Raw genomic sequence first — 25,056 nt, forward strand, 5'->3', positions numbered from 1 at the left:
TATATAGTTTGAGTGGTTTTAAACATTTTCAAAGTCTCACACTGCACTTATTGTGCATATTGCTTTCCCACACAACGTATCAAAACATACCAAAGATATCCATTCACTTTTTTTTTCTTTTGAGATGGAGTCTCACTCTGTTGCCCAGGCTGCTGTGCAGTGGAGTGATCTTGGCTCACTGCAACCTCCGCCTCCCAGGTTCAAGCAATTTCTTGCCTCAGCCTCCCGAGTAGCTGGGACCATAGGCACACACCACCACACTTGGCTCATTTTTGTATTTTTAGTAGAGATGGGGTTTCACCATGTTGGCCAGGGGAGAGTGGAGATAGGAGAGGAGAGAGGAGAGAGGGAAGAGGGGAGAGGAGAGTTCATCACTTAAATGAACTCCTGGCCTCGAGTGATTTGCCTGCCTTGGCCTCCCAAAGTGCTGGGATCACAGGTGTGAGCCACTGTGCCCAGCTTTTTTTTTTTTTTGAGATGGAGTCTCGCTCTGTTGACCAGGCTGGAGTGCAGTGGTGCGATCTCAGCTCACTGCAACCTCTGCCTCCCAGGCTCAAGCAATTCTCCTGCCTCAGCCTCCCAAGTAGCTGGGATTACAGGCACCTGCCACCACACCTGGCCAATTTTTGTATTTTTAATAGAGACAGGGTTTTACCATGTTAGCCAGGCTGGTCTTGAACTACTGACATCAAATGATCCGCCTACCTTAGCCTCCCAAAGTGCTGGGATTACAGGCATGAGCCACCATGCCGGGCCTCCATTCACTTTTGTGGGCATGGCTGTCCATGTGCAAGATGACTTATAAATGTAAATAACTGTGTCCAGTTTTGTAGTTAATTTAGTATCCAACCAACAACTTTGCATGTAGTAGGTGTGTGACAAATATTTGTTAAAGAAAATAGAATCTGAGGCTGGGCACGGTGGCTCATGCCTATAATCCCAGCACTTTGGGAGGCCGAGGCAGGTGGACTACCTGAGGTCAGGAGTTCGAGACCAGCCTCGCAAATATGGAGAAACCCCGTCTCTACTAAAAATACAAAAACTAGTCGGGTGTGGCGGTGCGCACCTATAATCCCAGACCTGGGTGGGTGAGGCAGGAGAATCGCTTCAACCCAGGAGGCAGAGGTTGCAGTGAGCCAAGATTGCACCACTGCACTCAAGCCTGGGCAACAGAGTGAGACTGTCACAAAAAAAAAAAAAAAAGAAAGAAAGAAAGAAAATAGAATCTGAGCCTGACCAAACTGCTAGATCCAAGTGTCAGGTTCCTGGAAATGCAGAAGGTAGAGGAACATGTTAGACTATGCCAGAGGAACACATTCTGCCAAATCTAGAGTAGAGGGAATTTTACAGGACAGATTACATGGCTTCTTTAACAAATAAGTGACAAGAAAAAAGAGATGGATAAAGAGGAAATCTACGAATTAAAAATCTTAAGGGGCTGAGCACAGTGGCTCATGCCTGTAATCCCAGCACTTTGGGAGGCTGAGGTGGGAGGATCACTTGAGCCCAGGAGTTTGTAGAACCAGGAGTTCCAGACCAGCCTGGGCAACAAAGTGAAACCTTGTCGCTATAAAAGATATGAAAATTAGCTGGGCATGGTGGTAGGCACCTGTGGTCCCAGCTACTCAGGACGCTGAGGTGGGAGGATTGCTTGAGTCTGAGAGGTGGAGGTTGCAGTGAGCTGAGATTGCACCACTAAACTCCAGTCTGGGCTCCAGTCTCGGCAACAGAGCAAAACTCACTCTCAAAAAAAAAAAAAAAAAAAGAAAGAAAACAACAAATCTTGGTCAGGCACAGGTGGCTCATGCTTGTAATCCTAGCACTTTGGGAATCCAAGGTGGGTGGATCACTTGAGGCCAGGAATTTCAGACCAGCCTGGGCAACATGATGAAACCGCATCTCTACTAAAATTACAAAAATTAGCCAGGTGTGGTGGTGCATGCCTGTAATCTCAGTTACTCGGGAGGCTGAGGCACAAGAATCACTTGAACCTGAGAGGTGGAGGCTGCAGTGAGCCAAGATCGTACCACTGGGCAACAGGGCGAGACTCTGTCTCAAATAAAATAAAACAAAATAAAATAAAAATATAGTTATTTTTATTATTTCCAGGAAAAAAGGTGGGTAGGAGATGGATGAAATATGATTTGGCTATGTGTTGACAAGTATTTATTATACTATTCTATCTTTGTATGAAATTTTACACAGTGAAAGTTTAAAAACTTGTTAAAGGAATGAATCTGTACTTGGTAGAAACAAAGAAAGTCATGTAGAAAATACTAGTAAATATAGCATTAAAAATAATTAAAATGTACTTCCTTTTCTAAGCCAGGAACTAAAGACCACTGCAGTAATAAAAACTCTTTCTGAGGTTTAAAAATACAGTGTTTTCATTTGGTATATATTTAGCAGTACATGAAACCATTTCTAATAATGTTTAAATATTTTTTACCTTCCAGCATACACCATTTTACACCAACCCTATGGAAATTATTATTACTTATTTATTTAATTATTTTTAGAGACAGGGTCTCACTCTGTCACCCAGGCTGGAGCACAGTGGCTTGATCACGGCTCAATCCAGCCTTGACTACCTGGGCTCTAGCAATCTTCCTGCCTCAGCCTCCCAAGTAGCTAGGACTGCAGGTACACACCACCATGCCTGGCTAATTTTTTTTTTTGAGACGGCGTCTCACTCTGTCGCCCAGGCTGGAGTGCAGTGGCGCTATCTCGGCTCACTGCAAGCTCCGCCTCCCGGGTTCACACCATTCTCCTGCCTCAGCCTCCCAAGTAGCTGGGACTACAGGCGCCTGCCACCGTTCCCGGCTAATTTTTTGTATTTTTAGTAGAGACATGGTTTCACCGTGTTAGCCAGGATGGTCTTGATTTCCTGACCTCAGATCCGCCTGCCTCAGCCTCCCAAAGTGCTGGGATTACAGGTGTGAGTCACCGCGCCTGGCCAATTTTTTTTATTTTTGTAGAAACCGGGTCTCTACATGCCAGGCTGGTCTCAAACTCCTGATTTCAAGCAATCCTCCTGCCTTGGCCTGCCAAAGTGCTGGGGTTACAGGTGTGAGCCACTGCTTCCAGCCTTACTTATTAATTAATGCAGATCATGAAACTTCTACTGGGCAAAACCTATCTTAGTATTTGGGATAATGAAATACTTAAAAACTGTTTAAAATTCTATAATTCAAACTTTTCACAATGTAATTAGGCCTTTCCTGCTTGAATAAATCCTGGAGTGGTCCAATTTTGAATAGGGAAAGATCAAAACTGAAGGTGCTACTCCAGAAAGGTGGCTCTTTTGTGTTTTATTTTGTCTTTTAAAGAACTGAAAAATTTAGCCAGTCACAGTGGCTCACGCCTGTAATCCTAGCACTTTGGGAGGCCTAGGTGGGTGGACTGCCTGATCTCAGGAGCTCAAGACCAGCATGGGCAACATGGCAAAACCCCATCTCTACTAAAAATACAAACATTAGCCCATCTTGTTGGTGCACACCTATAATCCCAGCTACTCAGAAAGCTGAGGCAGGAGAATCACCTGAACCTGGGAGGCAGAATTTGCACCGAGCTGAAGTCATGCCACTATACTCCAGCCTGGGTGGCAGAGCAAGACTGTCTCAAAAAAAAAAAGAAAGAAACATTTAAGCAAAAATTATCTACTTACTTGGGGAACCATTTGGCATGTTCCTTCCAAGGATCATCTCCTTCTTCCCAATTTCCTAAACATCCACCACAGGAAAAACACTGTACCGTGTCCTGTTTACCTATATATGAAGGAAAATATTTACATTGCCTGGCAGTGGCACCAGGGGGTATGTACACAGAGTTGATTGTTTTGTTCAGGAGCAAGACAAGCTCCAGCGTGCCTGTGCACTCCCGATCTCATTGGCCTGAGTCTCCATCCTCAATCCCACCACCCAAAATGGGCCCCTCCACTACAGCTGTGCTCCAGGTACAGAACCCTAAGCTGTGTAACTCAATATCCTGCCCCAGCTGCCCCCCAGAGCTGGTATGTTGCTCTTTGAGCTCTCAGGGTCAAAGCGATAGGGAAGCCGACTAACACCAGGACCAGCTGAAGTAACGTGCAATTAGAAAACCTACATTTTAGCCTTGCCATGACATTTCGGTAGAAACATAGGCATGTTTCTTAAAGTCTCTGAGCCTCCATGAACTCAGCTGTGAAATGGGAGAGAAAGGGGTAAATTCATTGGATAAGAATTAGTACTCACTCTATGCCTAGCATAAAGTAGGTACAGTACTCAGTAAATGATCGTTGTTATTGTTAGAACTCTCATTTATATATCATAACCCCTATGGCGGGGCTAGGACAAACAAACAAAACCTTCCAATACTGCAGCAATGAGAAGAATCAAAGAAAGATCATGTAAGAGCAGTAGAAGGAGGGTGGGTGAGGAGACTGGGATCAGGATGACCGCATGAGTTATTTAATCTTTTCAGGGCCTTAAGAATACAGCCAGTATTTTCTAAGGTCCAAGTTTAAGGAGACGTAACTTTCTTATTTTATATATATTTGACAAATTAACACAGGCTGTACTAAATATAAAATGAAGCAAAAATAAAAATATTGATGTTGAATTTTAATAAACTAGACCTTATACCTAATATAACACATTTAACCAGTGAAGAAAGTTTAGCAAAATATTACAAAAGCAATTGAAAAATGAAACCTAAACTTAAAACGCCAGAGAAACACTTCAGAGAATAATTTCAAGGTACCTGTAAAGACAAAGCCGGCCTCTGAGAGCACACAAGGGGATATCCCTTGGACATAAAATGGCCAGTTCCTGAAGGATGCAAGTCTAGCCTCCTCTTCTTGGTACCTCATTTTACCTCCTCTCAGCCTGCTCTTCAGATTCTTCACCCTTATGTCATACTTGGCAATGTTACCAACATCCTTGTTCAAAAGGAACCCACAATCTGGATGAAACCTCTTGTGGTCTTCTATGGGGAGTCTCTTGAGGCTGGCACCAAAGAGGATTAGGCTACAGCAGAAGCACTGAATCCCAGATTTTACCCCAGTGAAGTAAAACCCAGCGGCCGCCATCTCCTGCGGTATCCATGAGCTGTACGGCTCATAAGTCACAAAAGTCTTTAACCTTTTTGCTTCACTGCGCATTTGAGAGTTGTAGCCTTTCTGCATTTTTGCTCGCTCCTTCTGCTCCTTTTCTTCTAGTTCCTTTGCCAACTGAACTGCATCTAGACCCAGAAGAGCAGACAGCTCTGGCAGCAAATTGTGATCAAACTGGGAGATCCTCTCGTCAGAGGCTTTCTGCTGGGTGGCCATTTTCTGAAAAGGAAAATAAAGCAGGTTGATCCCTTATAGTAATATTTTTCTTAGAAGAGCATTTCCCACTGTTTCTGAAGAAACCAGGAATTAAAGGAATGCCTGGAATTTCAACACAAAAGATAAATTGTTGGAAAATTATGAAACATCAGTATTCATCTACTTAATCAACAAATATTTACTAAGCACCTACTATATATCAGGTACAGTGCTAGACATTGGGGATCTAGCAACTAACAAGACAGACACCAATCTGCCTCCATTCATGAAGCTTTCCAGATATCAGTTATGGACACAATGTGGTAACATGAGCATATACTGAACATTTATATTAAAGAAAAACATAGACAAAATTGTACAGCCTGGCAGCAACAATTTGATCGAATTACTCAGTTTTAAAAAATCATTATTTTGTGTTCATGTTTTAAGTCTCGGTGCTCTGGCCGGGCGCGGTGGCTCACGCCTGTAATCCCAGCACTTTGGGAGGCCGAGGCAGCTGGATCACGAGGTCAGGAGATCGAGAACATCCTGGCTAACAAGGTGAAACCCCATCTCTACTAAAACTACAAAAAAAATTAGCCGGGCGTGGTGGCGGGCGCCTGCAGTCCCAGCTACTCGGGAGGCTGAGGCAGGAGAATGGCGTGAACCCAGGAGGTGGAGCTTGCAGTGAGCCGAGATCGCGCCACTGTACTCCAGCCTGGGCGACAGAGCAAGACTCCGTCTCAAAAAAAAAAAAAAAAAAAAAAAAAAAGCTCAGTAACAGGCCAATGACTGTTTTTCAAAGGACATATACCTGCCAGAAGCCTCGGGTAACTTTCTAGTGTCAAATCCCCATGACCATCCCTGAGGGGCAGTCACGGGCTTTGGTAAGAAGCTGCATCAGCGTGAGTCGGTTGCTGACATTGCTAACATCATTTGAACACTGAGGTGCTATGGCCCCAAAGTAATCTCTTCGAAGTTCCCAAAAAGTCTCCCATTTGTTCATTTTTCAAAGCCCCATATAAATTAGTTCCCCATTCCCTCTTAACTTCGAGAATAAGGGTTGATAAAATTCCCAAACATGGTATGTGATTTCTCCAGGAACCAAGAAATTGAACCAATTTTTGTGCCTTTTTCCTCTGTCTTGTAGCTAGCAACTTAATTTTGGTTGTTTGGGAATGTTTCTAGTGGCTCTAGCCCAAGTAATTCCTCTTTTTTTTTTTTTTTTTTTTTAAGACAGTCTCACTCTGTCACCCAGGCTGGAGTGCAGCGGCGTGGCCTCGGCTCACTGCAACCTCCGCCTCCTGGGTTCAAGCAATTCTCCTGCCTCAGCCTCCTGAGTAGCTGGGCTTACAGGCACGTGCCACCAATCGCGGCTAATTTCTGTATTTTTAGTAGACACAAGGTTTTGCCATGTTGGCCAGGTTGGTCTCCAACTCCTGACCTCAAGTGATCCGCCTGCCTTGGCCTCCCACTCTTGTCCTTGTCGCCCAGGCTGAAGTGCAGTGGTGCAATCTCAGCTCCCACACCGGGATTACAGACGTGAGCCACCACACCCAGCCTAGCCCAAGTAATTGCTAAGAATTTTACCATTTATGCTAAGCCTTGCATTTTAGCCAGTTAATCATCCCCTCCCTGGTGGTTATATGATTGTCAAGCACTTCCAATTCAGTCTTATCTGGATATTTGGATTTAGAGATTAACATTATTATCATCAATATAATAAGACATAGTATTAGCTGGGCGCAGTGGCTCATGCCTGTAATCCCAGCACTTTGGGAGGCTGAGGTGGGCAGATCACCTGAGGTCAGGAGTTCAAGACCAGCCTGGCCCACATGGTGAAACCCCATCTCTACAAAAATAAAAAAAATTAGCCGGGCATGATGGTGGGTGCCTGTAATCCCAGCTACTCAGGAGGCTGAGGCGGGAGAATCAGTTGAACCTGGGAGGCAGAAGTTGCAGTGAGCCAAGATCTCGCCATTGCACTCCAGCCTGGGTGACAGAGTGAGACTCCATCTCAAACAAACAAAAAAAAGATATAGTATTTTCCAGTGCAATCAAATCTAAGTTGTTCCTCATTAGGTTGTAGCAATAAGCAAGATAATTTAAATGTCCTGTAGGAGCACCTTAAATGTGCATTGGTGGCCTTTCCACACAAATGCAAATTGATTATGATTTTCTCCTGAAATAGGAATCAAAAAGAAAGTAAGTGGCCAAGTGTGGAGGCTCACACCTGTAATCCCAGCATTTTGGGAGGCCAAGGTGGGAGGATTGTTTGTGGCTAGGAGTTTGAGGCCAGTTTAGGCAACTTAGTGAGATCCTTGTCTCTACAAAAAATTTTAAAAATTAGCCAGTTGTGGTGGCACATGCCTGTAGTCCCAGCTACTCGGGGAGCAGAGGCAGAAGGATCACTTGAGCCCAAGAATTCAAGGTTACAGTGAGCCACAATTATGCCACTCACTGTACATTTCATGAAATCTCTTTCCTCAACAGCATCCCCATTCAGATGTCACATCCATTCCAATAATATATCAGGGAGAGATGATAACAATTATGCAATTATATTGCATAATTGAATTATATTGAAATATAATCCATCGGGAGCAGTGGCTCATGCCTGTAATCTCAGCACTTTAGGAGGCCGAGGTGGGTGGATCACCTGAGGTCAGGAGTTTGAGACCAGCCTGGCCAACATGGCAAAACCCCGTCTCTACTAAAAATACAAAAAAAAAAAAAAAGAAATTAGTCAGGCATGGTGGCACGTGCTTGTAGTCCCAGCTACTTGGGGCTGGCTGTGGTGGCTCACACCTATAATCCCAGCACTTTGGGAGGCTGAGGCCAGGAGTTCGAGACTAGCCTGGCCAACATGGTGAAACCCCATCTCTACTAACAATACAAAAAAAAATAGCTGGGCATGGTGGTGCATGCCTATAATCTCAGCTACTCGGGAGGCTGAGGCAGGAGAATTGCTTGAACCCACGAGGCAGAGGTTGCAGTGAGCCGAGATTGCACCACTGCACTCCAGCCTAGGCGACAAGAGTGAAACTCCATCTCAAAAAAAGAGAAAGAAATATAATTCACACATCATAAAATTCACCCATTTAAAATGAACAACTCAGGGTGTGGTGACTCATACCTATAACCCCAGTGCTTTTGAGGCCAAGGCGGGAGGATTGCTTGAGACCAGGAGTTGAGATCAGCCTGGGCAACATAGCTAGACCCTGTCTCTAAAAAACTTTTTTTTAAAGAAAACGAAAACTTAGCGGGGCATGGTGGCATGTGCCTGTAGTCCTAACTACTTGGGAGGCTGAGGTGGAAGGATCTCTTGAGCCCAGGAATATGAAGATGCGGGGAGCTATGATTGCAGTACTATACTCCAGCCTGGACAACAGAGTGAGGCTCTGTCTCTAAAAAAAGTAAATAAAATGTACAGTTCGATAAATTTCAGCATATTCATAAACATGCACAACCACCACCACAATCAATTTTAGAACATTTTCATCCCCCCAGAAAGAAACGCTGTGCCCATTAGCAGTTGCTTTCCATGTCCCCCATTACCCTCCTAGCCCTAGGCAACTACTATGTTACTTTCTGTCTCTATAGATTTGCCTACTGGGGACATTTCATATAAATTGAATCATACAATACGTGGTCCTTTGTGTCTGGTTGCTTTCACTTTGCAAAATGTTCATGTTGGTAGAGGTGCTTAAAAAATAAAATAAAAAGAACAACAAAAAAAGGAAGCGAAATTCATCCATGTTGTATTGTTTTAGTACTTCATATTCCTTTTCATTGTCAAATAATATTTCATTATGTGGATATACCACACTTTATTATCATATATACCATATTTTATTCCTCAACCCAGTTGATGGATATGTGGATTGTTTATGCTTTTTGGCTATTATAAATAATACCACTGTGCACATTAGTGTGCAAGTTTTTATATGGACATTTTTCACTTTTTTTTTTTCTTGAGACAGGGTCTTGCTCTGTCACCTAGGCTGGAGTGCAGTGGCTTGATCACCATCCATTGCAGCCTCAACCTCAAGGGCTGAAGCGATCCTCCCACCTCAGCTTCCCAAGCAGCTGGTACTACAGGAGCACACCATTTTTTATAGAGACAAGCGTGTTGGGGGTGTTGGTGGGGGGGGGGGGTCTCACTATGTTGCCAAGTTGGTCTCAAACCCCTGGGCTCAAGTGATCCTCCCACCTCAGCCTCCTAAAGTGCTGGGATTACAGGCCTGAGCCACCACACCTGGCCCATTTTTCACTCTTAAACTTACAGTTGTATTGTCATACTAAACTAAGTTAATTGCCGTTTAATTTTTTATTAGCAGGTATAACAATACATTATGCACCATGGTCCAACAATGACAATAAAGTTTTTCACCACTCCGGGCATTTTATCCACACCAATGTAAATGTCCTTGGGTCCCATAGCACCAAGAGACTCTGCCACCCTTTTCTTTACATCACACTGCTTTAAAGTGACTGTAGATTCTGCTTTTGCATCATCCTAAAGGTTTATTTGTTTAATTCATCAAGACTAGGATACATTAGAAATCTTGACTGGGCACAGTGGCTCACACCTGTAATCCCAGCACTTTGGGAGGCTAAGGTGGGAGGATTGCTTGAGCCCAGGAATTTGAAACCAGCCTAGGCAACAAAGTGAGATGGAGTCTTGCTCTGTTCACCCAGGCTGGAGTGCAGTGGCACAATTTTGACTCACCGCAACCTCTGCTTCCCAGGTTCAAGCAATTCTCCTGCCTCAGCCTCCTGAGTAGCTGGGATTACAGGCATGTGCCACCATGCCCGGCTAATTTTTTTTAGTAGAGACAGGGTTTCACCATGTTGGCCAGGCTGGTCTCGAACTCCTGACCTCAGGTGATCCACCCGCCTCAGCCTCCCAATGTGCTAGGATTACAGGTGTGAGCCACCATGCCCAGCTCTTTCCTTTTTTTTTTTTTTTTTTTTTTTATAAGAGACAAGGGCTCACTCTGTTGCCAAGGCTGTAGTACAAGTGCAGTGGCATGATTCTAGCTCACTGCAGCCTCAGATTCCTGGGCTTAAGCAATCCTCTTGCCTCAGCCTCTCAAAGTGCTGGGATTACAGGTGTAAGCCACGACACCCGGCCTCCTTTCTTTTGAATGATATTAATCTGTTCATCATTCAGCACAATTTGGAGCAAAGGAACTAGTAAGTCTTCAACAGGCTTTCACTTCATCCTGCTCCCCCAGTAGTAGGGTCACACAAAAAGTCTACGAAGGTAGAGGCCCTCTTATCACAGCAACAATCATCACTTAAGTCAAAGACATAAAATTAAGGGATACCTTAGTTTCATCACAGAACCAGTCCAAATGTGTTTGTTTGCATTCTCAACATTTCAGTAACCTCTAGGGAGTATTTCATCTAACAATTATGGGTGGAATTGGGCAGTTCCCCTTTACAAGATATGTTTTATGTACTGCCACCTTTGTGCAGCTCAACCGATTTGGAATTTGCCCAGCTAACCACATTCCGGCAAAAGCTGCAGCTAATTGAAGATCTTCAACGAATTCAGCTAATTAAGACCAAACACACCCTTTCATTTGAAGGTACATTTGACAGTACCTAATACAAGGAAAAGAGCTCCTTTGTCATTCGTGTATATCCAACCCAGCAGTGGTTCTGCAGGAAGCTCTGTCAGTCCACAGGCAACTTCACTCTTGTGTAGTTCCCTGTTTCAGTTGTCTCTTGATGCCCTCCCACTGTAGTTTCATTGGTGATTATCTACCAGATGAGGGTCACATTCCCATCAGAAGAAATATCTGCCCAACTCCTCTTTGGCATCATGTTCCTTCCCTTTACAGAAGGAACTTGGTGGACTTGGCAACACAGGCTCTTTTTTAGTTACTTTCGTTTTTGCCAAAGCAGCCTAACCAGCCAGGGAACTGTATTCTTGGCTGACTTCCTCTGTGTCTGGATTTCTTTTTAAATCTATTTAGCGATTTCCTCCTGCTCTGCATCAACCACCTTCAAGTTCCATTGTCATCCCTTTCTTCCCATTGAGAGTTGTAGCACTTCAGCAAATTCAAACAGGGATTCCCCAGCAACTAGCCTGGCACCAGTGGCTCTAAATCTTTCCCCACTTTTCATCTTTCTCCCAAACAAAGCCTTAGCTATCATTTAAATTATAAAGTAAAAAACTGGGGGGCCAGGCGCAGTGGCTCACACCTGTAATCCCAGAACTTTGGGAGGCTGGGACGGGCGGATCACTTGAGTTCAGGAGTTCAAGACCAGCCTGGCCAACATGGCGAAACCCCATCTCTACTAAAAATACAAACAAATTAGCCGGGTGTGGTGGTGTATGCCTGTAATCCCAGCTACTCAGGTGGCTGAGGCACAAGAACTGTTTGAACCCAGGAGGCAGAGGTTTCAGGCTTCAGTGCCACTGCACTACAGCCTGGGCAACAGTGTGAGACCCTGTCTCGAAAAAAAAAAGAAAAAAAAAAAACCTGGGGCCAGGCGCAGTTGCTCACACCTGTAATCCCACCACTTTGGGAGGCCAAGGCAGGCAAATCACTTGAGCCCAGGAGTTCGAGACCAGCCTGGGCAACATGGTAAGACTCCAGCTCTACAAAATAATTTTTTTAAAAGTTAGGCAGCCGTGATGGTGTGCGCCTATAGACCCAGCTACTCGGGAGGCTGAGGTGGGAGGATCTCTTGAGCCCAGGAGGTTGAGGCTATAGTGAGCCGTGATCAAGATACTGCACTCAACTTGGGTGACAGAGTGAGACCCTGTCTCAAAAACAAAAAAAAAGTAATGATCCTATTCACAGTACCCGCTTCATCAATTACACAGGTTTGGATCATTGAAAAGACTTAGAAGACTCCGCATAGTATCCTCACATAAGGCTTTAATAAAGGTAAAGGATAGATACAAAAAAAAAAAAAAACCCAACAAACCAAAAGGCAAGTGAAACACCACGCCCAGTTCCTAGGGTCCTTTTGCAGCCACAGAGGATGTGGAAGATGTGCTTCATCTTTAAGCAATGAACCAGCTAGATGATACATGCAAGACACCTTGGTCTCAAGAGAACTGTAACCTCATCTGAGGCTCTTTTATACTCCTCTGATCAGGTAGCCAACACTAGCTTGCATACCAGGGCTCAAAACCAGAAACAAGCTGGTATAGTCAAGCTGGGGCAGTGGCATGCACCTGTAATCCCAGCTACTTGGGAGGCTGAAGTGGGAGGATCACTTGAGCCCAGAAGTTCAAAGCCAATGAGATTTCATCTCCAAAAAGAAAGAAAGAAGCAAGAAACAGGCTGCTCCCTGGTCTGTCTCCCACCCCAGCACAGGGCTCTATTAATCACTGGCTAGTACATTTCATTTAGGTTTGGCCAAGGAACAGCACCAAGGCTTCAGTCCTCCCCAGAGATAAATGAGTACAGAGTTGCAGCAGACCAGCAGACATTGATCCTGTCTGACACAACGAAGTTTGGTGGTCAATCATGCCAGTCTAGAGGCTGTTTCTGGGGGAGGAGAAGTAATTTCCAAGGCCCTTTCCAGGTCTAATATTCTTTGACTACAGTGCTAAGAGTGCCATTGAGGCAACTGTGCCATGGAGCTAGGATTTAAACCCAAGTCTGTGTGACTCCAGTGTCTGTCCTCTTTCCTCCATACCATCCTGCCTCCAAAGAGAGAAACAATAGCAAGACAAAGAAGGGACCATAGGTTTAGGTGTGGAAGAAAAGCACCTTTGCCAGGGATAGTAATTTACTTACCTGAGGTTTATCCACAGTTCTAGTCTAATAGAGGAGAATGCTGGCCAGTGGAAGGAAAGTATGTGGCTGAAGAACAAATGCTCTGTCCGTCCTTTAGTAAGAAGCAGTGAGAAAATATTTAAGGAACTAAAATGCAAAACAAATTGCGCAGTCAGAGACTTTACCAGTAAATGCTCTAAGGTCTTGAGTCAACAGGATTTAATCAGGACCCAAAAGGAGTAATGAAACCTACAGAGTCTCACACCAGAAGTATTTTATTCTAGTTTTTTTGTTTCTGTTGTTTTTGAGACAGTGTCTCACTCTGTTGCCCAGGCTGGAGTACAGTGGCACGATCCTAGCTCACTGCAGCCTCAAGCTCCCAGGCTGAAGCGATCCTCCCATCTCGACCTCCCAAAGTGCTAGGATTATAGGCATGAACCACCACACCCGGCCTTTATTCTAGTTTGTTAAGATTGGTTAATAGTTAACGTGCTAGTGTCTTATTTCTGTTATAGTAACAGTTTCTATCTTTCTGGTAGCTTTTAGGATCTTTTCTCCTAAGTGTAGACCTCTCTACATTCATTGGGCTGGGTATTCAATGGGCATTTTCAATCTGAGCTCTTGGGTCTCCCATCAAGCCTGGGAAATTACCATCTATTATTTATTTGATAACTTCCTACTGTCTGTTACTCTCTTTTTACTCTTTTGGTATTCCCACTATTCAGGTGAGTAATTAATTGATCACTTACTTTTTTTTCATATATTCTTTTCCTACTTTCTAAGGGTCTCAATCTGTCATCCAGGCTGGAGTGCAATGGCACAATCACAGCTCACTGCAGCCACCACCTCCTGGACTCAAGTGATCCTCCCACCTAGCCTCCCAAGTTTTGGGACTACAGACGTGTGCTACCATGCACAGCTGATTTTATATTTTATTTTGTGTAGAGATGGGGGTCTCACCATGTTGCCCAGGCTGGTCTCAAACTCCCGGGCTCAAGTGATCTGCCGGCCTCAGCCTCCCAAAATGCTGGGATGACAGGTGTGAGCCACCGCACCCAGCTGTCCTCTCCTTTATATTCCGGCTCTCCAATCTAGTTTAAAATTTCAGCAATTATAATTTCCCACAGCTCTTTCTTTTCTCTGTGCCTTATTTTCATGGTGTCAATTTTTTTAACCAGTGCCATCTTCCTGAATCTGCTGTACGATACTAATGTTTAAGTTCCTGTTTCCTGAATTATGTTTCCTCAAAGGTTTTTACCACTTACCTTGGTGTTTACTTTCATATTATCAACTTTCCTCAAATGTGTAGTGATCCTGGGTTTTCAACTCATGTTTAAAAATTAGGTCATTTAAAAACACATTGGTCAAACTAATCATTAAAAAATCAGGAGCCACAGGAGTGGGACTTGAACCTGGGCCTTTCACTCTATGGAGAACAAGAATTACCCTAATGTCAGAATGTCAGAGAAAGATTTCAGAAAATGATTTCAAGTTACTTGGGTTTTTTTTGTTTTGTTTTGTTTTGTTTTTGGAGATGCGGTCTCACTTTGTCACCCAGACTGGAGTGCAGTGGCACAATCTCGGTTCACTGCAGCCTCTACCTCCCAGGCTCAAGTGATCCTCTCATCTCAGCCCCACAATAGCTGGGACTACAGGCATGCACCACCACACCTGGCTAATTTTTGTATTTCTAGTAGAGACAGGGTTTCGCATTGTTGCCCAAGCTGGTCTTGAACTCTTGACCTCAAGCCATTTGCCCACCTCAGTCCCCCAAAATGCTGGGATTACAGTCATGAGCCACTGGGTCTGGCCCGTTACTTGTAAAGACAAAGCTAGCAGCTGAAAACTTACTTGGAACGTTCCTTGGACATAAAATCACCATTTCTTAAAGGGATTCTTAGTTTTGGGGTGCCAGTGCCCACACTGGTTCTCTAGGTCAGCTAAGAGAAAGCAATGTGTTCAATTTTGGGGGGAGCAGGGAAGACTCCTGTAATTTTTTGCCCCAGGGTAAACACTTGTGTGTCAAATATTCTGATCATGGGGTAGAGAGAGCTGACTGTCCCGTGCACGGGCTTCCAACTAGTCCCTCAATTTTCAGCCCTTCATGTCACTCCAGCCCTCCTTCCTATCTGGCATCCTGTGTCCGCAGTTACTCCAAGCTTCTCCATAGGGCAGATAGTCTCTCACAGGAGACTCCATATTCAGGAAGCGGTTTCCTTGAGCTGCTTCCTTCCTGACTACTAGTCCATATAGTTTCTACTTTCCAAGAATGTGTTAAAATATTCTATGTGCTACTGGTCCCATTTCTGTTTTATTTTATTTTTTTTTTACCTTTAAACTCTGTTGGACTTGACATTCTTGTTTTCTTAATTTTCCTGGGTTTATACTTTTAAGAATCAGTAATATTGTGTATTTATTACCAAAAACATGAACTAAAATTTACATAGAGCCTATCAAGGAAAAACCATTTCTCTACTCACATTTCTGACATCAAATATATGGGTTTTCCACCAACCAATTCTCCAATTCTCCACAGACAGCAGCTGAGTGTCTTACAATTTTACTCAATTCTGATGCTAACTAACCAGAGTCAGTGCAGACCCCACGGGTTAGGGGCTCAGCCCCCAAGACTGCCCCCTACTTCAGATGCCAGCCACAACTATTAGGACCTCAGGGTACCCACACTTCTGTCCGAGTTCACTACAAATCATGGGTATCTGCAACCCCCTCAGGTTCGATAATTTCTTTCTTGGGGGTTGGGGGAGTTTAGGAGCAGAGGTTTAATAGGCAAAAGAAAGAAAAACGAGAACAGATCTCTCCCTTGTGAGGGGCTTCCGAAAGGAAAATCCGGCCTGCGGTGGACTGCACCAGATTTTATAGGCAGGCCTGAGGAGGCGGCGTCTGATTTGCGCAGAGCCCACAGGTTGGTTTGAACAGGTGTGACGTTTACATAGCACGCGGGGAAGGTTGGGCGCCCCACCCTAATCTTACTATGACAAAGGGCAGAGTGACCTTGACATGCCATGTGCTTTCCAGAGCAAGGGCAGAGAGTGACGCTCACTGTGGTGGGAGAGGTAGACCCTCTGTTCCTAGAAAATCACAACAGCATGCCCCTGTGCTATATCCCTGGTTACTACAGCATTCTTTGTTCTTGCCTAACAAGATTACTTCCCTGAACTGTAAAACTCCCTCAGTACTGCATACAGAGAGAGGATAGGAGACATGGTGGTCGTGGATAGGAAATGAGGGAATTATGATAGGAAAGTTGGAGGTCCTGTTGCCGACACCCCTTAGGGTGGTCGGAGGCTGGGGTCAGTCCAGAAGCCTTTGGATGGCACCAGGAAGTAGCCCCAGCCGGAAATCCTCAGTTGCTCCAGGACCTCTTCCAGCCCCACACGACAGCTTGGTCCTCCGTGAAACGAAACTGGTTCAAACATGGCCAATATGCCCAGCAGCCCGTGGGTATTGGGGGGTTCTCCATGTTCTCCCCAGCAAGGCTGTCCCCCAAGACTTGTAAGGCTGGCAGCCACGCTCATAATTTTTAAATGGCTAATTGGTGAAGGCAGAGTTTTCTCATTCACAGAAGCAGAAGGGGGCCCAGTATTTGGTTTGGTTTGATTCTAAAATGGAGGCCAAGAGCCTCAAAATCAAAGGACAGAGTTGAGGTCCGCCCCTCTACTCACCTTTCCAATGAATGCACCTTGGAATCCCAGACGAAGTCCCCAATATGAAGTGGCATTGTTGTCCGAGGTCAATACCCGGGGTTCGTCGTCTCGCACCAACAAGGTTAAGGACACGATACACACGAAGAGTGGGTTTAGGAGCGGAGGTTTAACAGGCAAAAGAAAAAGGAGAACAGCTCTCTCCCTTGTGAGAGAGAGGGGCTTCCGAAAGGAAAATCCCAGGTTCGATCGTTTCTTATAATGGCTCACAGAACTCAGAAACTTTACTTATGTTTACTGCTTTATTATAAAGGATACAGATGAACAGGCAGTCGAAGAGGTACACAGGGCAACGTCCAGAAGGGTCCCAGGTGAGCACAGGACCTTTTGTCTTCATGCAGTTTGAGGTGCATCACCTTCTTGGTATGTGGTTGGGGTTAACCAAACCGAAAGCTCTCCAAACCTGTGGTTTATTTTTTAATGGAGGTGCCATCACTTAGGCATGATTGGTTAAATCACTGGCAATTGGTGGTTAATCAATCTCCAGCCCTTTTACCCTCTCTGGAGGTCAAGGCGTGGGGCTGCAAATCCCAGACCTCTAATCATGCCTTAGTCTTTCAGGGGATAGCCCCCATCCTGAAGTTGTCTAAAGGATCCCAGCCACCAGTTAGCTCACTGTCATACACTCTTATCACCTGGAGATTCCAAAGGTCTTAGAAGCTCTTGTGTCAGGAACCAAGACCAAGTATTCTAATAAAAGATGTTTCTATCACCCCTGTCACTCAGGAAATTACAAGGGTTTCTGGAGATCTGTGCCAGGAACTGGATGAAGATCAAATACATATATTTATTATATCACAATATTGCAGCCTACTACTTGCCAGGCACAATTCTAAGCACTTTACATGTGTCCACTTAATTCCTTTAACAGTCCAAATCAGCTATTGCTATATCTCCATATTACAGATAAGGAAACTCAAGCACATAGGGGTTAAGGTTAACCAGTGATCTGGCTAGTCTGTACTTTTACCTGATGTTGTGCTGCCATACAGACTAGATTTTTTTTTTTTTTTTTAGACTGAGTCTTGCTCTGTTGCCAGGCTGGAGTGCAATGGCGTGATCTCAGCTCACTGCAACCCCCGCCTCCCGGGTTCAAGTGATTCTCCTTCCTCAGCCTCTCCAGCAACTGGGACTACAGGCACATGCCACCTCGCCCAGCTAATTTTTGTATTTTCAGTAGAGACGGGGTTTCACCATGTTGACCAGGATGGTCTCGATCTCCTGACCTCGTGATCCGCCCACTTCGGCCTCACCAAATGCTGGGATTACAGGCGTGAACCACAGCACCCAGCCAAGACTAGATTTTTAAGAAAAGGCAATCCAGATGGCCTAGAAGGTTCATTTCCTCTTTTTGGTGGTTTAGCAAATTTCTGAGTTAGTAAGGCTTCTAGCTGTTATAGCAGCACTAGTATGTGAACCATAGTTAAGCTCTAGTCCAACAAGGCCATTTCTTCAGCAGAGAAGCAATTGTTAAATAATCGACCAAGTATTCACTGGCTCCCTCTTTTTGTATCAACATGCACAATTGTTACAGTGCCAGTGTTTATTGGAACCACTTTCCATGGTGCATCCAGCTGTGCCTAGATCAGCAGGTCTTTTTCCAGAAGTCCAGATGGCAGGGGAACCTCTTCACGTTGTTGACCCTTCTCCCTGTAATTTTTTCCCCAATAAACCTTTTCATTATGTTGCTGTATTTATACCCAAATACACATTACATTTATTTTAGTATCTTGTACATTTTATTGCCCTTATAAATTGGAGGGGTTTTAAAAACTATTTTTTATTCTCAGTATTCATTGATGATGTATAGGACTCCTTCTGGACTGTTTAATATATGACTGTAAATCCCCCTGAATTTTCTTAGATGTTTGTATTATCTGATTATGACAGTTTTGCCTTTTATTTATTGCCTTGTTGCATTGATTAGGTCCTCTAATACAATGTTGCTTAATAATGAAGATAGATATCCTATCTTATTCTTGACTTTTGGTATAAATTCTTCTAAAGTTTGAGCATTAAACATGATGTTTGTTGTAGATTCTTAGTGGATACTCTTTAGCAGTTAAAGTAACTTCTCTTTTACTTCCAGTGACACTACTACCTAATTTGAAGAGAGGATTTGGAATTTTGAGTTTTAAAATAATACTGTTTTCAAACACTTTTTTAGCTAAAAAGTACACACACATAGGGCAGTGTTTTAAAGTTTAGCTACTTCAGGGCATATGTGTATACTCACTGAAGTTTTAATTTAATGGCTTATTGGTCATTCATGTATCTTCTTTGGTAAGGTAATTAAATTTTTTTCTTTTTTTTTAAAAGACAGAGTCTCGCTCTGTCGCCCAGGCTGGAGTGCAGTGGCACAATCTCAGCTCACTGCAACCTCCGCCTCCTGGGTTCAAGCGATTCCCCTGTCTCAGCCTCCTGAGTAGCTGGGATTACAGGCGCCCACCACCACGCCCAGCTAATTTTTGTATTTTTAGTAGAGACAGGGTTTCACCATGTTAGCCAGGCTGGTCTTGAACCCCTGACCTCATGATCCACCCACCTCGGCCTCCCAAAGTGCTGAGATTACAGGTGTGAGCCACTGCACCTGGCCGTAATTAAATTCTTGGCCCATTTAAAAATTGCGTGTTTTCCTTTTTATTACTAAATTATAAGGATTCTTTATTTTGCATACTAGTCCTTTGTTAGATATTTACATTGCACATATATTCTCTCAGTCTGTTAACCATCTTTTCATTTTCTTAATGGTGTCTTTCAAAAAGAAGTTTTTAATTTTGATGAAGTCCAATTTTAATTTTTGTTATGATTGATAGTTTTTGTGTCCTAAGAAATCACTATCTACTCTAAAGTTGTGAAGATATTCTAAAAGTTAACATTTGTTTTGTACAATATCAACTGTTAGTTGAGGATATGGAGCAACTGGAAGCGCATACATTAGTTGTGGGAATGTAAAATGGTATTAATACAATGTCTTTGGAAAAACAGTTCACTGGTGTCATGGAAAGCTAAGTATACTCTTGCCATGCAATCTAGCAATTCCATTCCTACATATTTACCCAAGAAAAATGAAAACACATGAACACACAAAGATTTATACAATAATGTTCATAGCAACTTTATTCATAATAATAACCAAAAAATCAGAAACAACCCAATGTCCATTGGGGATAAACACATGGATAAACAACGTATCCATAAATGAAGTACAGGTGGTAAAAAGAAGCAAAGTATTGATATATGCAACAAATCAATAAGCTCAAAAACATTATGCTAAGCAAAAGAAGCCATACATATCATCTAATTTTTAAAAATTGTATATAACAGACAAATCTCATCTACAGTGACAGAAAACAGATCAATGTCACCGGCCGCTGGAACTCCTAGGGAGTACTGACTGCAAAGGAGCCCTTCTGGAGTGATGAAGATGTTCTCTCTCGATTGTGGTGGTTGTGGCATGGGTACAGAACACTTGTCAAAAGGCATGGAATTACTCAAGATGGAAGCATTTTTACTGTATGTTAATTATAACTCAATAAAATTGATTTTTTAAAATTCTAAGTACATATATAAATAAACTAATGTTTACAGAGCATTAAGAGAAGTGAAAAAGTTCGGGCGCGGTGGCTCACGCCTGTAATCCCAGCACTTTGGGAGGCCGAGGCGGGCGGATCACGAGGTCAGGAGATCGAGACCATCCTGGCTAACACGGTGAAACCCCGTCTCTACTAAAAATACAAAAAAAAAAATTAGCTGGGCGTGGTGGCAGGCGCCTGTAGTCCCAGCTACTTGGGAGGCTGAGGCAGGAGAATGGCGTGAACCCGGGAGGCAGAAATTGCAGTGAGCCGAGATCGCGCCACTGCACTCCAGCCTGGGTGACAGAGCGAGATTCTGTCTCAAAAAAAAAAAAAAAAAAAAAAAGAGAGAGAAGTGAAAAAATAATTCCATGTTTGAGATTTGTTTTTGTTTGTTTGTTTGTTTGTTTGTTTTGAGACGGAATCTTGCTCTGTCGCCCAGGCTGGAGTGCAGTGGCGCGATCTCGGCTCACTGCAATTTCTGCCTCCTGGGTTCACGCTATTCTCCTGCCTCAGCCTCCCGAGTAGCTGGGACTACAGGCGCCCGCCACCACGCCCAGCTAATTTTTTGTATTTTTAGTAGAGGCGGGGTTTCACCGTGTTAGCCAGGATGGTCTCGATCTCCTGACCTCGTGATCCGCCCGCCTTGGCCTCCCAAAGTGCTGGGATTACAGGCGTGAGCCACCGCGCCTGGCCGAGATTTGTTTGTTTATAAAGTTACCTGAATTTGTTTTTTAAGTTTAGTAGAATTCTTTTATCAGGACCTGTTTTTAAGTTACCTATGTACCTCTCTAAATGGGATTACAGGCAGTAGCTCTCACACTTCAACATTTATTGTAACCACCTGGAGGATTTGTTAAAGCGGACTGCTAGACCCATCCTCAGAGTTTCTGATTCAACAGGCCCGTGATGGGGCTCAAGAATTTGCTTTTTTTTTTTTTTTTTTTTTGAGATGGAGTCTCACTCCGTTGCCCAGGCTGCAGTGCAGTGGTGCGATCTTGGCTCACAGCAACCTCCGCCTCCTGGATTCAAGTGATTCTCCTGCCTCATCCTCCTGAGTAGCTGGGATTACAGATGCCCTTCACCACACCCGGCTAATTTTTGTATTTTTAGTAGAGACAGGGTTTCACCATGTTGGTCAAGCTGGTCTCGAACTCCTGACCTTGTGATCTACCCACCTCAGCCTCCCAAAGTGCTGGGATTACAGGCATGAGGCACTGCGCCCGGCCAAGAATTTGCATTTCTAATGACTTCTTGGGTGATGCTAATGCTACTTACTGGTCCAAACACTACATTTAGAGTCACTGACTGTAGGGATCCTTAAAAGATCCCTATTCCTCCAAAGAGTCAATTCTTAATGCTTAAAACTTGAACTAGGCTGGGCACAGTGGCTAACGTCTGTAATCCCAGCACTTTGGGAGGCCTAGGAGAGAGGATCATTTGAGGCCAGGAGTTGAGACGAGCCTGGACAGCACAGCAAGAGTCCATCTCTTAAAAAAAAAAATTCAGCCAGGCATGGTGGTGCACACCTGTAGTCCTAGCTACTTGAGAAGCTGAATTGGGAGGATCACTTGTGCCCAGGAATTCAAGGCTGCAGTGAGTTGATTGTGCCATTGCACTCCAGCCTGAGAGACAGAGTGATACTGCCTCAAAAAAATAAAAATTTAAATTTAAAACAGAAACACAAAAAACCTAAATTATCCCCTAAGGCTGGCCACAGTGGCTCACACCTGTAATCCCAGCACTTTGGAAGGCCAAGGTGGGTGGATCACTTGAGGTCAGGAGTTCCAAGACCAGCCTGGTCAACATGGTGAAACCCCGTCACTACTAAAAATACAAAAATCAGCCAGGCATGGTGGCACATGACTGTAGTCCCAGCTACTCGGGAGGCTGAGGCAGGAGAATCACTTGAACCCGGGAAGCGGATGTTGCAGTGATCCAAGATCATGCCACTGCACTCTAGCCTGGTTGACAGAGCAAGACTCTGTCACAAAAACAAAAACAAAAAATAAATAAATTATCCCCTAAGAGGAGTATATCCCAGGAAAGTCTAACACCTGAAACTTAAAAGATTATCTGCCCTGATGATAAATGATAGAAAAGAGACAGGCCAGGCCAAAGTTTGTCAACTGGTGGACTGAAGATAAGTTTTATTTAGCCTCTGTGTTTTTCTAAATTAGAGGCTAACATCTCAAACTTGGGAGAATTCACTTTAAAAATCCAGTTTTTACGGCTGGGCATGGTGGCTCACGCTTGTGATCCCAATACTTTGGAAGACTGAGGTGTGCAGATTACTTGAGCTCAGGAGTTCAAGACCAGCCTAGGCAACATAGGAAGACACTGTCTCTACAAAAAAAAACTTTTTAAAAATTAGCCAGGCACAATGGCACACACCTGTGGTCCCAGCTACTAGGGAGTCTGAAGTGGGACCATCACTTGAGTCTGGAAGGTCGAGACTGCAGTGAGCCATGATTGCACCAATGCACTCCAGCCTGGGGAACAGAGCAAGGCCTTGTCTCAAAAAAAAAAAAATCCAGATTTAGTTTCTCTTTAAGTATCATTCCCAGAAGAAAAAAATAGGCTGGGCCAAATAATGGTTACCTCACTTTATTTTTACATTTTTTTGAATTAAGTAACAAAATTTAAAAAATACAAAAGGATGTACAGTGAAAAGTACATCTCCCTTCTATCCCTGATCCCCAGCCTCTCAGAGGCTGCCTCCTTTAGATGGGGCGGGTGCTTTCCAGATGTCCCCACTCTGCATCAACTGGCCCTCTTTCACTTATCTGCATTGTCTGCCTGACCCCTTTAGACATCTGAGCTGCCTCCCAGCCCATTTTACCGCGCCTCTCCTGCATCCCCTTAACACTTGGCATGTCGTTAGCACTTTCACACAAGCTTCTTTACAAGGCTGTGTCTTTTTAGATGGGGAGATTCACAGATGCATGAGGTTAGGTTTACATCTTCTTTTGACTATCTACATCCCTGATAACTAGGATCGTGTCAGACTTATGGCAGATGTACAAGTTTGTTGAGTGAATTAATAAATTAATGAATGGGCAAATTGTGTATTGTTTCCAGGGTCCTGAGGTGTGACGCAAATAGCAATTCAGTCAGGTGAAATCAATAATTTAGATCCCATCAGGATCCCAGCTGAGTCCCCAGTCCATCTTGTAATACTTCTCCCCAGAACATACTTAAATTACCTGGAAATAATGAATCCTCTGCCCTTACAGAACTGGATCCAAAGCGGGCACTAGGGCACTCTAAGACTACTTCTCACAAGTGTGACAACCTCCTGTACCCTTTTTCTCCTTACTACAGGGCCCAAGGACTGAAATTTCTTACCTTTTCTCCTAAACTCTGCCACCCACTAATGGCCTCAGGACTGGGATTCCACTAACCCACTCCCCAAGGGCTGATTGCACCCTTTCTTTGTCACCACTCATGAAATCATTTCATGCTATGAATTGGTCAACCGTTCTAGAGATACAGCTGAACACAGACATGACCACAAACATGAGGAAGTTATAAAGTATTGAGAAATCCTTCTAGAAGTAGATGCAATGCTACACCACTGAGCACGAGATCTGGCTTCCTGAGCAGTTACCAAAGGACGAGATGACACAGCCCTGTGGGCAAACTAGGATCAACGGGAAATGGAAGAACTTAGGAAGCTAAGTTACTTCTCCTTCCTCCCTTCAATGGACTGCTCAGAGGGGCAGTTTCTCCTTATAAACCTTCTAGAGAAGCCCCACACTCTAAGTGAACACACTTGCTGGGAGGCTCCTGTATCTCGTCACAGCTTGTCATGAAGCCCGGCCACTGCAGTAACACAATGCATCACGTTTTTCCTTGCTTTGCTTTCCCTTTTCTTCCACACTCTCACCCACCTTGATCTGCCCCTCCCTAATAAAGTAACAATACTTTCATCTTTGCCTCAGGTTCTACTTCCTAGGGGACCTAAGTTAAGAAATTCTTGTTGTTGGCTAGGCATGGTGGCTCACGCCTGTAATCCCAGCACTTTGGGAGGCCAAGGCAGATGGATCATGAGGTCAGGAGATCGAGACCATCCTGGCTAACACAGTGAAACCCCGTCTCCAGTAAAAATACAAAAAATTAGCCAGGCGTGGTGGCGGGCGCCTGCAGTCCCAGCTACTCGGGAGGCTGAGGCAGGAGAATGGCATGAACCCGGGAGGCGGAGCTTGCAGTGAGCCGAGATCACGCCACTGCACTCCAGCCTGGGTGACAAAGCGAGACTCTGTCTCAAAAAAAAAAAAGATTCTTCTTGTTGTAATTTATTGTTGTTGCAATTTTTGTTTGTTGTAATTTCTAGGGTAACCACTGAAAGAATAAAAACAAAGTATACAATTTTCAAACTAGTGAGGAAAAACACAGAATGGTAGAAAGTAAGTAATCAAAAAGAAGGCAAGAAGGAAAAGATAGTATCAAATATGTAGTTAAAAAAATTTAAAAAAACAAAAGATGGAATTGTTGGAACCAATAACACAAAGATAATAGACTTAAACCCAAATATATCAGTGGTAATCTTTTAATAAATATTTGTAATATATTTATTATATATTTATATATTTTAATATATAATATATTAAAAATATATTTTATTATATATTATATAATTATATTATTATATAATATATATTATATCTTATATATAAATATATATAACTATATAGATATAAATATAAATAATATATTTATAA

The 25,056-nt window shown here is 43.7% G+C and overlaps 1 protein-coding gene and 1 long non-coding RNA gene across 3 annotated transcripts in view; one reads left to right on the forward strand and one right to left on the reverse strand.

Moving 5' to 3' along the window:
• Nucleotides 1–16,792, reverse strand: part of NAIP (NLR family apoptosis inhibitory protein) — a 49,331-nt gene extending 32,539 nt beyond the window's left edge. The window contains exons 1-4 of one of the 2 annotated variants that reach the window (XM_031003317.3): nucleotides 15,516–16,133; nucleotides 13,057–13,147; nucleotides 4,741–5,311; nucleotides 3,668–3,767 (exon numbers count right to left, since the gene is read on the reverse strand). In XM_031003317.3, the coding sequence (XP_030859177.3) occupies nucleotides 3,668–3,767; nucleotides 4,741–5,308 (668 nt within the window). In that variant the 5' untranslated portion in view covers nucleotides 5,309–5,311; nucleotides 13,057–13,147; nucleotides 15,516–16,133. Of the gene's footprint in view, nucleotides 1–3,667; nucleotides 3,768–4,740; nucleotides 5,312–13,056; nucleotides 13,183–15,515; nucleotides 16,134–16,718 lie in introns of those variants that run through there. The other variant, XM_055367036.2, reaches the window with a different exon arrangement.
• LOC129527972 (uncharacterized) lies at nucleotides 16,413–20,312 on the forward strand. Its single transcript, XR_008673084.2, has 3 exons — nucleotides 16,413–16,493; nucleotides 17,011–17,068; nucleotides 20,102–20,312. It is a non-coding gene; the product is annotated as an uncharacterized lncRNA (long non-coding RNA).
• The last annotated feature ends 4,744 nt before the right edge of the window (nucleotides 20,313–25,056 follow it).

The sequence above is a fragment of the Gorilla gorilla genome, chromosome 19 (assembly GCF_029281585.2).
Source record: "Gorilla gorilla gorilla isolate KB3781 chromosome 19, NHGRI_mGorGor1-v2.1_pri, whole genome shotgun sequence".
In the NCBI taxonomy this organism is placed as follows: Eukaryota; Metazoa; Chordata; class Mammalia; order Primates; family Hominidae; genus Gorilla; species Gorilla gorilla.